We start from the raw sequence: 16,065 nt of genomic DNA on the forward strand, positions 1-16,065 counted from the left end.
CCAATTTTAAGCATTTTGGACTCTGTGACTGTGGTATCCTTATTTATTTCACAAAGAGACAACCTTTGATGCAGACTCAGTCAATAAAGAAATTCCATTGGATTTGTGGTATTGTCTCTGTTTTTGACTACCTTTGTTCTTTTTGGGCTCTTTGTATATCCTGTGGGGATTCCTCTTCTCTGTGTTGATGTGTAAAAATAACCCATTTGGAGAAACTGCCCGGTAGAGACCTTTGCTATTTTTCAAGCAGGGACAAATGTATGAAAAAAAAAACAAAAGCTCATCACTAGACAAATCATAATAACATAAGAATTGCCATACTGGGACAGACAGAAGGTCCATCAACAGTCTCTAACAGTGGTCAACCCAGCTCCCAAGTACCTAGCTCCCAATTACCAAGTAGTAAAACAGATCCTATGATGCTTATCCTAGGAATAAGCAGTGGATTTCCTCAAGCCATCTCAATAATAGCCTGTGGACTTCTATTTTAGGAAATTATCCAAGCTTTTTTTAAACCCCACCAAGCTGATTTCACCACATTTTCTGGAAACAAATTCTAAAGTTTAATTACACGTTGTGTGAAAAAATATTTTCTCAGGTTTGTTATAAATCTACTACTTAGGAGCTTTATCGCATGCCCCCAGACCTAGTATTTTTAGAAAGAGTGAACAAGCGATTCATATCTACCCTTTCCATTTCACTCAATATTTTATAGACATCTATCATAACAACACTGAACCATCTCTTAAGAACATAAGAACATAAGACCGCTGAGGCAGACCAGAGGTCCATCCTGCCCAGTGGTCCGCTCCCGCGGCGGCCCATCAGGCCTAATTGCCTGAACAGTGTCCCTGACTAATTTTGTAACTGCCTCTAATCTTCTAATCCTATCCCTATTACCTACCTCTACTCCTATCTGTACCTACCTCTACTCCTATCTGTATCCCTCAATCCCTTTGCCCTCCAGGTACCTGTCCAGACCTTCTTTGAAGCCCTGTAGTGTGCTTCTCCTTATCACATCCTCCGGTAGCGCGTTCCATGTATCCACCACCCTCTGGGTGAAAAAGAACTTCCTGGCGTTTGTTCTAAACCTTTCCCCTTTCAATTTCTCTGAGTGCCCCCTTGTACTTGTGGTTCCCCATAATTTGAAAAATCTGTCCCTGTCTACTCTTTCTATGCCCTTCATGATCTTGAAGGTTTCTATCATGTCTCCTCTAAGTCTCCGCTTTTCTAGGGAGAAAAGCCCCAGCTTCTTCAGTCTGTCAGTATATGAGAGGTCTTCCATACCCTTTATTAGCTTAGTTGCTCTTCTCTGGACTCTCTCAAGTACCGCCATGTCCTTCTTGAGGTACGGCGACCAGTACTGGACATAGTACTCCAGGTGCGGGCGCACCATTGCACAATACAGTGGCAGGATGACATCCTTCGTCCTGGTCGTGATACCCTTCTTAATGATGCCCAACACATTCTGTTTGCCTTCCTTGAGGCTCTGGCGCACTGCGCCGACGCCTTCAATGATGTGTCTACCATCACTCCCAGGTCTCTTTCAAGGTTACTCACCCCTAGCGGTGATCCCCCCATTTTGTAAGTGAACATTGGGGTTTTTTTTCCTATATGCATAACCTTGCATTTCCCTATGTTGCCACTTTTTGGCTCACTCTTCCAGCGCTGTCAGATCTTTTTGGAGATTTTTGCAGTCCTCCTTGTTTTCAACCCTGCTGTATAGTTTGGTGTCATCCGCAAATTTTTATTTTTATTTTTTTTCCAAAATTTTCTTTTTATTAAGAAAAGAAGTATACAAAGAAGTAAACCACAATCCGAATACAAAGAACCAGGAACAAAGTAAAACACCAGACTAGAGGGTCTACCGCGTGGTTTCTGCGCGGAGACAAAAGATACTCAGCAAAAGCCAGGAAGAACCCACCCCCCAAACCCCTCCCCCAACCCCACCCCACACCCCCCAAGCATCCGCAAATTTAATAACCTCACATTTTGTTCCTGCCTCCAGGGCGTTAATAAATATATTAAACAGGAGCGGTCCAGCACCGACCCCTGCGGAACTCCGCTCGTGACCCATTGCCAGTCTGAGTAATGGCCCTTTATTCCAACCCTCTGTCTCCTGTCCGCCAGCCAGTTTTTGATCCATCGGTGGACCTCCCCTTGCACCCCGTGGTTCCATAGCTTCCTTAGCAGTCTTTCATGTGGTACCTTGTCGAAGGCTTTTTGGAAGTCAAGGTAAATGATGTCTATGGATTCCCCATTATCCACCTGGCTGTTTACCCCCTCAAAGAAGTATAATAAGTTAGTGAGGCATGACCTGCCCTTGCAGAAGCCATGCTGGCTCGGCTTTAGCTGCCCAGTGTTTTCGATGTGTTACCACTAGATGCTGTCTTTAATCAGCGCTTCCATCATCTTTCCCGAGACCGAGGTCAAGCTCACCGGCCTGTAGTTTCCCGGGTCTCCCCTTGAGCCTTTCTTGAAGATGGGCGTGACATTTGCTATTTTCCAGTCTTCCGGAATCTCTCCAATTTTTAAGGATAGGTTGCATATTTGTCTAAGTGGCTCAGCTATTTCGTTCCTTAGTTCCTTGAGTACCCTTGGGTGAATGCCGTCCGGACCTGGCGATTTGTCGCTCTTTAGCCTGTCTATTTGCCTGAGGACATCCACTTTGCTCACCTCTAGTTGGACCAGATTTTCATCCAGATCTCCTTTTACGATCTCCTCGGGTTCCGGAATGTTGGTTGTGTCCTCCCTCGTCAAAACTGAAGTGAAGAACTCATTTAGCCTGTCAGCTATCTCCTTTTCCTCTTTTACCACTCCCTTTCTGTCTCCATCATCCAAGGATCCCACTTCCTCCCTTGCTGGTTGCTTCCCCTTGACGTACCTGAAGAATGATTTGAAGTTTGTTGCTTCCCCCGCCAGTCTCTCTTCATAATCTCTTTTTGCTTTCCTAACCACTCGGTGACACTCCTTTTGGTGTTTTTTGTGCTCCTTTTGGTTGACCTCTGATTTGTCCTTTTTCCATTTTTTGAATGATGCCTTCTTGTCACTTATTGCCTTTTTCACTGCAGTTGTTATCCACACTGGGTTTTTTGTTCTATTTTTTTTGCACCCTTTCCTGAACGTGGGGACGCACAGGTTTTGTGCTTCATGCACCGTGCCCTTGAATAAGGTCCAGGCTTTTTCTACGGACTCCATCTTCCATGCAGTGTCGTTGAGTTTCTTTCCCACCATTTTCCTCATGGCATCATAATTCCCTTTTTTGAAGTTCAGTGCTGTCGTTGTAGTTCTTTTCACCTATGATGTTCCAATTTCTAGCCTGTACTGGATCGTGTTGTGATCGCTGTTTCCTAGTGGGGCTAGTACTGCATCTTTAGCGGGCCCCCATGTCCGGTGAAGATTAGGTCAAGAGTGGCATCTCCCCGTGTTGGTTCCGTGACCAATTGTTCCATGAAACAGTCCCTTGTGATCTCCAGGAATTTGGTCTTCCTCATGCAGTTTGAGTGCCCTATACTCCAGTCTATTCCCGGGTAGTTGAAGTCCCCCATCACCACCACACTTCCGCTTTTGCATACCTGCCCCAGTTCAGCCTCCAGATCCTGGTCGATTTCTTCCGTTTGTCCCGGTGGGCGATAGTACAGACCCAATTTTATGTCTGCTCCAGTTCCTCCGGATAGCTTAACCCATAGTGATTCCAAGTCATCCGCCCTTGCTGTTGTTTCCATCCTGGTTGAAGGTATGGAATCCTTTATATATAGCACTATTCCTCCACCTTTCTTGTGTGGCCTATCTCTCCTGTAGAGTTTGAACCCTGGTAAGGCCACATCCCATTTATTGTCATCAGTCCACCACGTTTCTGTGACTCTGATTATGTCTAGGCCCTTTTTGTTGGCTAAGACTTCCAACTCTCCCATTTTAGCCCTTAGGCTCCTAGCATTTGTGTATAGGCAATGTAAGTCCCGGTTGTTCGCCTTTCTTGCTGGTTTTCCTCGTGGTTTGGCGCTCCTGGTTACCCCCTCGTGAGTTGCCAGTCCCCAAGCCTCGTCTCGGTCATCCTCCTCCAGTGGTGTATCTGTTTCGTCCTCAGCCTGCTTCCCCATTTTTGGTTGTCCTTTTGGGTTCCGTTGTTCTCCATTAGTCCTGTTTGCCAATTTCATTTGTGCCCTAGACCCCTGCAATTTGTCCTTAGGTCCTTCTTCAAAAAATTCCCACTCAGTCCTGAGCCCTCCTTTACAGTGTCCTTGTTCAATGTCCTTGGCCCTGGGCATCTATATTGCGTCCTTAGTTCCTTGTTCCAAAATTCTCCACTCAGTCCCGATCCCTTTTTTACAATGTCCTTGCTCAATGTCCTTGGCCCTGGGCCCCTGTATTGCATCCTTAGGTCCTTTTTCCAAAAATTCCCACTCAGTCCCAAGCCCTCTTTTACAATGTCCTCTCCAAACTGAAGAGCCCTAGCCACTTGAGCCTTTCCTCATTGGGAAGATATCCCATCCCTTTTATCATTTTCTAATTCCGCTATATCTTTTTTGAGATATGGCGACCGGAATTGCACACATTATTCAAGGCGCAACCATATCACAGAGCAATACAAGAGTGTTATAACATTTTCATCTTTGTTTTCCATTCCTTTTCTGATAATTCCTAACATTCTATTTGCTTTCTTAGCCGCAGCCACACATTGAGCTGAGGGTTTCAACGCATCCTCAACAATGACACCAAGATCCTTTTCCTGGGCAGTGACTCCTAACACAGAACCCAGCATCTTATAGCTACAGTTTGGGTTCCTCTTTTCCATATGCATCACTTTGTACTTGCTCACATCTGCCATTTTGACACCCAGTATCCCTGTCTCACAAGATTCTCTTGCAATTTTTCACAATCCTCTTGCAATTTAACAACTTTGAATAACCTTGTGTCATCAGTAGTGGTATACCTAGCATATGTCACTGGTAACCCAGATGTGATGAAAACCCAATATATGATAGAGTAAACACTTTCAACACTGAATGTGAAGATGTCCAAAAATGTAAGACAGGAACAGCATAGGCCTAACTCAATACAAAAAAATGAAGGAAAAAGCCTCAGAAAGGGCCCTCCCACCTCACCAAAACGGCTCAAAGAGGTAGTCGAGCGTTCACCTCACTGGCAAAAAAACCTTCATTATGTGATAAAGTCTTATGCTGTGCTGTAATGCAGTGTTTTTCAACCGCTGTTCCGCGGCACACTAGTGTGCCGCGAGATGTTGCCTGGTGTGCTGCAGGGCCGCCATCAGGGCAGTACTACCAGTCCTGCATTCAGGGGCCCGGAGCTGACAGGGGGCCCGGGCTCCCCCAGGGTTCTAGGCAGTGTTCTAAGGCAGGGGCGCCAGTAGCTCGCCAAGGCAAAGTGAGTCGATCACCCAGGACTCACTTTGTCTTGGCGATCTAATCTATCGAGCCGATAAGTCTTCTTCTCCCTGACGTCAATTCTGCAGTCGGAGAGGAAGTTCGGGCCAGCCAATCGCTGCCTGGCTGGGCGGAACTTCCTCTCCGATTGCACAATTGACGTCAGGGAGAGCATGCGTCGGCGTTTGGGCCTGTTATCCATTGGTGGGTCCTGTTCCCCGATGGCAGCGGCAGTGGCTTGGGGAACGGCAGGGAGAAAGAAAGAAAGGGGGCAGGCAGGGAAACAGAAGGAAAGAAGAGAAACAGAAAAAAAGAAAGAAAGGTCAGGGAGAGAGGAAGAAAAAGTTGGGGGAGGGAATGAGGTGTGGAGGAGAGAAAGCATACAGGCTGATAGAAGGGAAGAAAGATTGGATGCACAGTCAGAAGAAGAAAGTGCAACCAGAAATCACCAGACAAGGTAGGAAAAATGATTTTGTTTTAAATTTAGCAAAGTGGAGGCAGTAATACCACAGTTTTCAAAGGAATTTGCCCAAATAACTTAAAAGTTAACTGGGTAAATTCCCAGAGATGAAAACTTCCCTTCACTTACTATGCACATTTCTGAATTTATATCTGCTGTCTATATTTTACAATATGGTCACCTTTTACTAAACCGCAATAGTGGTTTTTAGCGCAGGGAGCCTATGAGCGAAAAGAGCAGCGCTGGGCATTCAGCGCAGCTTCCTGCGCTAAAAACTTTTCAAGCATGATTGCTATAAAAACCAAATACAGAGAGAGACTGAGAGCTGTTGACGAAGAGCTACGTGTGTGTCTTTCTTCGATTCCAGCCAGAATATCAGCTTTGTGTTCAGCCAAACAGGCCCAGGTTTCGCACTGAATAAAGTATTTTATAATTTTTCACTATTCTGTTTACTTAATATTTCATAATAAAGTAATTATAAAATACTTTCTTTGTGTTTATTTGATTCCTATTCAAGAGAATTACTTTATATATAGTCAATATAGGCACAAAGTTAAATTTTTTAACATTTTCTAATGGTGCTGTGCCTCGTGATTTTTTTCATGAAACAAGTGTGCCTTTGCCCAAAAAAGGTTGAAAAACACTGCTGTAATGTGCCAACGAAAATTAAATAATAGAGGAATTATTCCACTTATCTTCACTGATCAGTACACCAACGGTGGTCAGCATTTCACAAATTCATGCTGCCTCAGGGTGTATCCCGAACGGTCAGGTTTCTTTCAGAACAGGATGCCAAACCGCCTCTTGCTCCTGAGATCACCCTGAGGTAGCATGAATTTGTGAAACGCTGGCCACCGTTGGTGTACCGATCAGTGAAGATAAGTGGAATAATTCCTCTATTATTTAATTTTTGTTGGCACATTATAGCACAGCATAAGACTTTATCACATAATGAAGGTTTTTTGCCAGTGAGGTGAACGCTCGACCACCTCTTTGAGCTGTTTTGGTGAGGTGGGAAGGCCCTTTCTGAGGCTTTTTCCTTCATTTCTTTGGATTGAGTTAGGTCTTACATTTCTGGACATCTTCACATTCAGTGTTGGAAGTACCTAGCATATGTGACACCCGGGGCCCATCATTTTTTGACACCCCCCCATCTGTATGAAAAACATGATTTTTAGTAACAATCCACACATCACACATGAGTACCTAGAAAAAGGCAGCATCTTACATACTGCAGTGAGCAGTACAACATTAATACACCCATTGTAAAACTAAACAAGCCAGACTAGTATAGATCAATCCTGCAGTCAATCCTAACAAAAAACCATGTCTTTCGAACACACAGAACACAGAAAACACCTTTGCCTAGTATGGAATATGAAATCACAAACCAACCCCTCCCTCTTTTACAAAACTGTAGTGTGGATTTTAGCCACAGTGGTAACAGCTCTGACGCTCATAGAATTCTAAGCATCAGAGCTGCTACCATCACGGCTGGCGCTAAAAAACGCTCCACAGTTTTTTAAAAGGGGGGATGAAATAGAAATACATAGACAAAGGTTAAATTGTCCACCAAGAAGCTGGACTCTGCATAAAATGCAACACCACATAAAACATGTCTCCTAAAGCAATAAATAAATAGAAATTTTTTTTCTACCTTTGTCTTCTCTGATTTCTGCTTTCCTCATCTTCTTGTTACTCTCTTCCTTCCGTCCACTGTCTGCCATCTCTCTGCCCCTATATGGCATCTTCTCTCCTTCTATGCCCCTTCCAGAAACTGTATGCCTCCCCCTTCCATCTCTCCTTTCACCCCCATTGGTCTGGCATCTCTCTCCTCTCCTTCCCTCTCCCAAACCTCTCCTCTGCAATCCCTTTCCCTTTTTTCCCTTATTTTCCTTTTCAATTTATTTTCTGCATCCGTCTAGATTACGTTCTTACTACCCTCTCATCAATTTCCTTTTTTACTGTCTACCTAGAGCTCACCACCTCTTTCCCTCACCCTCTCCAGTATTTCCCTAACTCAATCCTTTCCCCCATCATGTGCCCTCCTTTTATTTATCCCCTCCTTCCATCATGTGCCCTCTTTCTCTACCCCTTCTATCTAGTACCTTCTCCTCTCTCTGTCCACTTCCATCGTCTGCTCCCCTCTTTCTCTCTTCCCATTTCCTTCCTGCATTTGCTCCCTTATCTCTCCCATCTGAACTTCCATCCAGCATAGGTTCCTCCTCTACCCTCCCCACTACCATCCAATGTCTGCCCTTTCTCTCTCCATCCACCCTTCTTTAATCAGCATCTGCCCCCTTTCTTTCCCTCCAATCCAATTCCACCCAGTATCCTTCCCCCTTATGTCTCTCTCCCCTTTCCCTGTACATCAATTCCATCAGCACCACCCTTCCATACTACCTTGTCCCCTTTCTCTTCCTCCACCACTCTTCCATTCCAGCAGTCCTGCTCCTTTCCCGTGATGATTGTAGCTGCCGGCTGCCGGTCTACCAACTCCAACTTACTTGCTCTGAGCAGAGTCGGTAGCCGCGTGCTGGAAGGTCCCGCGATGACTCGTCTGTCGGCTTTGCTCTGGAAGAAGTAAGTTACGTCAGAGAGGGTGGACCTAGCAGATGCAGGGAGTTGCGGCAAGGTTCCGCGATGACTGCATCTGCCGGGTCCACCCCCTCCAACGTAACTTACTTCTTCTGAAGCAAAGCCAGCAGACGAGTCATCGGGGGACCTTCCTGCACCTCAGCGCAGCTGCCGATTCTGCTCCAGAGCAAGTAAGTCAGAGGGAGTCCACCGGCAGCCGTGCAAAGGTGCAGGTCCTGTTGCACAGTAGGGCAGGACGACCCGGACCTGGCCGACTGTGCATCCCCCTAAGGCGTGCACCCGGGGCGGACTTCCCCCCCCCCCCTTGGTACGCCACTGGTCATCAGAAATCTAATTATTTCACAAATTATTTCCATCTCTAGATCATTGATAAATATGTTAAAAAAACAGCAGTCCCAGCACAGACCCCTGGAGAACCCCACCATTTACCCTACTCCATTCAGAATACTGATCATTTAAACCTACTTTCTGTTTTCTATCAACCTGTTCTTAATCCATAATAGGACATTACCTCTTATCCCATGACTCTAATTTCCTCAGAAGTATTTCATAAGGTACTTTCAAATGTCTTTTGAAAATCCAAATACACAATATCAACAAGCTCATCTTTATCCACATGTTCGTTAACCCCTTCAAAGAAATGCAGTAGATTGGTGAGGCAAGATCTCCCTTAACTATATCCATGCTATATATGCACTATATATGCTTTCTCTCATTAATCCATACTTATGTATATGTTCTATCATTTTGTTCTTTATAATAGTCTCTACCATCTTGCCTAGCACTGATGCCAGACTCATTGGTCTATAATTTCCTTGTTCACCTCTGGAACCCTTAAAAAATAAAAAAAAATAAAAAATAAAAAAAATCGACATACTGTCAGCTTCCACCATCCTATCTCCAAATCTCCTTTTCTTCCCGTTTTTAAATCTCCTCCTGTACTTTCTCTGGAGGTTGTCTGTGGTGCTACCTTTTGAACAGCTATTCTGTTTTCTTCCAGCACCATACAGCTTGCAGTGAGTTTGAACCATATAGTACTCCTGGCGGAATTCTGTGCAAAAATTCTGAGCACAATATTCAAAATTCTAAAGTTTTTTTGTAGTGTCTTGCATAGAAATCTACTATCCTGAGGCCTGAAATTCCTTCCTGTCTTTTGCTTTCTCAGATTACAGCTTCCTCAGTTCCCTCTCTCACTCCAACTGCAGTTCTGTATCCCTTTAAATCCCATCACTCTCTCACTTGTACCCTGAATTCCTTCCTTGGCCCCCATAGTCTGGCATCTCTCTCTGCGTCTCTCCACTGGCTATGAATCTCTTCCTTCCTTTTCAACTTCTTTCTGGTCTCGGTCACTCTCTCTTCCTCTCTCTACCACCCCCAACTTGAAGGTCCAGCAGCCATGTCCCCTTACCCCACTAGCTTGCACCCTGAATATCTTCCCTACTTCCAATGGTCTGGCATCTTTCTCTCCCTCTCTCTAAGGTAAAGTATCTCTTCCTGCTAACCCTCCTTTCTGGCCTGGGTTTCCCTCTCATCCCCTTTCTCCTCTACCTAAGGGTCCAGCATCCATGTCCTATCCCCTCTCCTCCTCCCCCTGCAAGTCTAGCATCCAAGTCCTTTCTTCTCTCCCTTCCCGCTTGCAGTGCATCATCCATGTCCCCTCCCCTCTCCTCTTCTCCTGCAGGTCTTGCATCCAATTCCCCTCCTCTCCTCCTACTAGCAGTGCAGCAACCATGTCCCCTCCCCTCTATCCTTCTCTATGCAAGTCTAGCATCCATGTCCCCTTTTCTCCCTCCCTACTTGCAGTCCAGGATACATATCCCCTTCCTCCCCATCACCACTTGCAGTCCAGGATTCATCACCACTTGCAATCCAGGATCCATGTCCCCTCCTCTCTCCCCTCCCCCACTTGCAGTCCAGGATCCATGTCCTCTCCCCCTCACACTTGCAGTCCAGGATACATATCTCCTCCTCTCCCCCCTCTTGCAGTCTAGTATCCATGTCCCCTCTTCTCCCACGAGTCTAGCATTCATGTTCTCTTCCCCCCTAAACTGTGGTCTAGCATCCATGTCCCCGTCCCTTTCTCCTCCCCTGCATGGGTCTGGCCTCTCTCCCTCCGACCGACTACCCCCCATGAGATCAGATATACCTGCAGGCCTCCCAGAGCACCAGCAGTGGTGGCAGCTGGTCAGCAGAGGCAGTGCTGTGAAAAGGCTGCTTTCGGCAGGCACTTCTAGGGCCTTCCCTCTGCCATGTCATCTGCCTGCAGGAAATGATGCAGCAGAGGGAAGGTCCTAGTGGTGCAATCCACAAGCAGTCCGTTCACAGCGTTGCCTCTGCCAGCTGGCTGCTGCCACTGCTGCTTTCTTGGGAGGCCCACAGGTATGTCCGATCTCATTGGGGGGGCGGAGTGTGTGTGTTGGTCAGAGGGAGAGGCCAGACCCACGCAGAGGAGGAGGGGACAGGGGCAGAACAGAATTCTGAACAACATGTGCAGAATTCTGCACAAATTCTGCACTATGCAGAACTCCACCAGGAGTAATATAATGCATTAGAGTGGGATTTTGAGCAGCACATAACTCACTGAGAGTTGTACAACACAGGTATTGAACAGAATAAGAGTTATTGAGGTATAGTATACCTGCAGCAAGTCTGAGGAAAAGGTGTGAGCAAAATCCTAAATAAATAATAAAAAAATATCAGGGAAAAAGTCAGAGGGTCACACAGGGCCCTTGCAATGAAAATCTCTGCCATAGAGCATGAGGAGATTCCTCAATACAAGATGCAGCTTGATGACACCCACTGTAAAATAAGCTTAGGCAACTACAAGATGAATGGATGCCAGTATATGGAACACGTGAAAACTAGTGAGTTTTTCCTGTAGTACAGACACCTGCCTGTGACCTTACCTCTGCTAATCTGTCTCCCAGAGCTTTAACCATGATGCTGCTGTAGTCATCACATTCTCTCTCATAAGCTTTGCTCAGCTCTTCAACTCCAAAGCAAGCAACAGCAAAGAGACCCAAATAGTCACAAATGCCAGAGTCCTTTGGAGCTATGAAGTCAGAAAGACAGAAATACGGATCTGTACTGGAAGAGTCTTTTTCTGCCTATAAATTAAAGGAGAAAAACAGGAATAAATTGCACAAAACACCAAAAGAAGCTGAACTTGAAATGACCAGGAAGAGTGCATTCTCTTATGCTTTGGAACCAACTCTCTAAAGAAGCCAACTTTCCAATAATTTATTGCACTCTCAGAGATTAAGGAGAAATTAGGTTTCTTACCTGTTAATTTTCTTTCTTTTAGACTCTCCAGACTGGTATAGCCTTCACTGATGGGTAATAGCTCACTTTGACCAGTAGATGGAGACTGAGACCAAACTTAATAATTGTAGCTCCCTCTATCAAACCAGTCTGCCAAATAGCTAAGCAGAACTTAGAAGTGCTAATATTTAACAGTAACAACATTCCGAACAGGAGTAACAAACTAAACATATAGGAATACTGTTGGAAAGTGCACAGAACAAGCCCCTGCAGTTAAAATGTTCCCACAGCTCACCAGCTACGCAAGCTGAGCCACAGCCACTGTTCTTTGATCTCCCCGGCCCTAGAAAAATACTAGAACCCACAGCAAAAGCAAAATCTTCACGTGAAAAACCGCAAGAACCAAAGACAGACAGATAGGGTTGGGTGTTTTACCAGTCTGGTGAGTCTAAAAGAAAGAAAATTAGCAAGTAAGAAACCTAATTTTGCCTTCTTTAGCACCTCTCCAGACTGGTATAGCTTTCACTGATAGGACGTACCACAGCAGTACCCATCATGGATGGGAGCCCCGGAGGGTCGCCACCAGAACATGCTCACCGAACACTGCATCCCGACACACCTGAATGTCCACCCGATAGTGATGCACAAAGGAATGCAGAGAAGACCAAACTGTGGCCTTACAGATATCCACTGGAGGCACCAGAGAAGACAGCCCAGAAGCCAAGAAGTGTTTTTTCAACTTCGTCTGGTGAATGGACTTAGTTCTTATCTGTCAGTTCATTTGTTTAAATTAGTTCTGCAAGTGACAGTTCTTGACTACTGACATCTGACATCCTGGGGATGCCGATGTCAGCATTATGTGCCCTCCAGGTAACCCAAAATTCGGTGGTCAGAATGTTGTTTAGGCTGGGAAGATGTGAGTATGTGACAGAGTGCTAAGTGAGCCAGTTGATATAGTATATCTAGATTTTCAGAAAGCTTTTGATAAAGTTCCTCACAAGAGGCTCCTGAGAAAGTATCATGGGATAGGTGGCAGAGTTCAATTGTGGATTAGGAACTGGTTATCGGATAGAAAACAGAGGGTAGGGTTAAATGGTCATTTTTCTCAATGGAGGAGAGTAAACAATGGAGTGCCGCAGGGGTCTGTACTGGAACCAGTGCTATTTAACATATTTATAAATGATCTGGAAATTGGAACGATGAAATTTGCAGATGACACTAAATTGTTCAAAGTTGTTAAAACGCATGCGGATTGTGCAAATTTGCAGATGGACCTTAGGAAATTGGAAGACTGCGCATCCAAATGGCAGATGAAATTTAATGTGGACAAATGCAAAGTGATTCACATTGGGAAGAATAACCTGAATCACAGTTACCGGATGCTAGGGTCCACCTTAGGGATTAGCACCCAAGAAAAGGATATGGGTGTCATCGTAGACAATACAATGAAATCTTCTGCCAAATGTGCGGCGGTGGTCAAAAAAGCAAATAGGATGATAGGAATTATTAAAAAAGGGATGGTCAACAAGACTAAGAATGTTATAATGTCCCTGTCTCTCTCCATGGAGAGACCTCATCTGAAGTACTGCGTTCAATTCTGGTCTCCTTATCTCATGAAAGATACAGTGGCGCTAGAAAAGGTTCAAAGAAGAGCAACCAAAATGATAAAAGGAATGGAACTCCTCTCGTATGAGGAAAGACTAAAAAGGTTAGGGCTCTTCAGCTTGGAAAAGAGACTGAGGGAAGATATGATTGGAGTCTACAAAATCCTGAGTGGAGTAGAATGGGTACAAGTGGATCGATTTTTCACTCTGTCAAAAATTCCAAAGACTAGGGAACACTTGAAGTTAACAGGAAAATACTTTTAAAATCAATTGGAAGAAATTTTTTTCACTTGGAGAATAGTTAAGCTATGGAACGCATTGCCAGAGGATGTGGTAAGAGCGAATAGCGTAGCTGGTTTTAAGAAAAGTTTGGACAATTTCCTGGAGGAAAAGTCCATAGTTTTATTGAGAGGCACAGGGGAAGCCACTACTTGCCCTGTATCGGTAGCTTGGAATATTGCTACACCTTGGGTTTTGGCAAGGTACTAGTGACCTGGATTGGCCACTGTGAGAATGGACTACTGGGCTTGATGGACCATTGGTCTGTCCCAATAAGGCTATTCTTATGTTCTTATGAGCTTGTACTGGTTGAGGTTGATGGATAGGATTTGCTTTAAGCTAATGCTAAACGTCTAAACATGCTTGCACAATCTAACACCCAAACATCTCATCGAGTGCATTCTCCCACGGGTTCCACCACATTCCCTTCGATCGGCAGAACAACTGGGGTTATAAATTCCTTCAGTCAGGCAGCTGAAACTGACAGTGTCTAGAGACAGTATATTCCATTCTATGGGGCCTAAGGAATGGAATAAGGTTCCCGAGTATATTCAACGGCAACAGAATATACAAAACTTTAAAAAGCTGTTGAAGCGGCACCATTTCTGCCAGATGAAAAATAAGCTTTAGTACTGTGTTATTAATAATAATGAGAAGAAGATAAGGTGCAGGTTGCCTCTGTATTTTATGGTTTGTATAATGGGAGTTTTGCATAGGGGTTTTGTAGTAAGGGGATATGTATTGTCGATGTTTAATGTAATGTTGATGTAATGTTGGATGCAATATTAAAGCTTTCTACATTAAATTTGTAACCCGCCCTGGATAAGAACGGGCTATACATGAATAAAGAAACAAACAAAGAAGCTGCCTGAGTGGAATGAGCCTTGAGAAATTCCGGAACAGGCATCGTCTGTGGAAGATATGCAGAAGCGATAGTCTCCTTGATTCAGTACGCAATGGTAGCCTTAGAAGCATCGTCCTCCTTATGAGGACTCGCCACAAGGACAAAAAAGATGATTTGACTTCTGGTACTTCTGGGTCCACTGAACATAAGAGCGAAGGACCCTACAGACATCCAACTTGCGCAACTACCTCTGTTCCGAAGAACCCTCCTGGCTATCCAAGACCGGGAGGACCAAAGACTGGTTGACATGAAAAGGCGAGATCACCTTTGGCAGAAAGGAAGGAACATGCCGCAGCACAACCTGCTCCCAAGAAAACTCCAGGAAGGGAGGCCTACAAGAGAAAATCTTCAACTCAGAAACACGTCTCTCAGAAGTAATGGTCACCAGGAACAATGCCTTGAGAGTAAGATCCTTTAACAAGCAGGAACCCAGGAGCTCAAAAGGAGAGCGACCATGCATGGATAGGACAGATTGAGATCCCAAGCCAGAACCAAAGGCCAAACAGGAGGCAAAATTAACTTGGCCACCTGCAAAAAAGCGAACTACGCCTGGGAAAGACGTTAAACGTTTACCGTGCAGCAAACCACGAAACACGGACAAAGCTGCCAACTGAACCCTGAGAAAAGACCAGGCCAGGCTTCTGTCCAGGCCATCATGCAAAAAATCCAAGAAGGGAGACAAAGAAGTGCGAAAGGAAGTCACCCCCCATGCAGCACACCATGCTTCAAAAATATGCCAAACACGCACATAAGCCCGAGAAATGGAAAGCCTCCAAGACCCCAAGAGAATGGAAATCACTTTATTTGAATAACCTTTCCTACCTAGGCGTTCACTCTCAAGAGCCAAGCCGTAAGACAAAAGGGACCCGGATCAAATCTGGCACAACCCATAGGTTCTGGTCTCATCTGGTAATGAGGCAAAGGAATTTTTACTTTTTTATTTATGTGTTTTTATTTTTTTATAACTAATTTAGCTTATATTGTCCACGTTAAGCTGATAAGCTTTTAATAATTGTTTTTATTATTGTACTATGTAAATATATTGTTCTCTACTGAGATTAATTTAAGTGATATCAAGTGAAATATAAAAACTGATTTAAAGAATTTAAATAATAAATTTTCCCACTTCTTTGGCTGAATCAAAACAGACATCTGAAGAGATGTACAGCAAGCAATGACAGTCTTGACATGCCACAAACCCATATTTCGGTCTATGGTCCCAGACAGGACAATGCTCAACTGGTATCAGAAGGTCTTTAAAGATCCAGTCTCAGAGAAAGATTCCCTTCCAGCTCCACATGCTATGAAAGTTATTTAAAGGACATAGTGAAGGAAATGCTTAAGTACCTGATTGTTAAACCGCTTAGATAACCTTGATAGGCGATATATAAAAACCTAATAAACTTGAAACTTGAAGAAACTGGGAAGTATCAGTCTAGCAGACTGCATGTGTAGGTTCTGTCTAGGCAGGTATGAGGGAGTCTATAGGAAGCTTCCACTCTCCCTTAAAGACAGTGGCGGAGCCACTTTAAAACTCAAGTCCTACCCAGAAGGGAAATGACACAGGAGGGGAAG

General features: G+C 44.6%; 1 protein-coding gene across 4 annotated transcripts in view; it reads right to left on the reverse strand.

The window, feature by feature from the left end:
* Nucleotides 1–16,065, reverse strand: part of MTR (5-methyltetrahydrofolate-homocysteine methyltransferase) — an 819,135-nt gene that overhangs the window by 46,249 nt on the left and 756,821 nt on the right. For all 4 annotated transcript variants that reach the window (XM_033935789.1, XM_033935788.1, XM_033935790.1 and 1 more), the window contains one exon: nucleotides 11,349–11,549. In XM_033935789.1, coding sequence (XP_033791680.1) covers nucleotides 11,349–11,549 — 201 coding nt within the window. The remainder of the gene's footprint in view (nucleotides 1–11,348; nucleotides 11,550–16,065) is intronic.

Source organism: Geotrypetes seraphini, chromosome 3 (assembly GCF_902459505.1).
Source record: "Geotrypetes seraphini chromosome 3, aGeoSer1.1, whole genome shotgun sequence".
NCBI classification, from domain to species: Eukaryota; Metazoa; Chordata; class Amphibia; order Gymnophiona; family Dermophiidae; genus Geotrypetes; species Geotrypetes seraphini.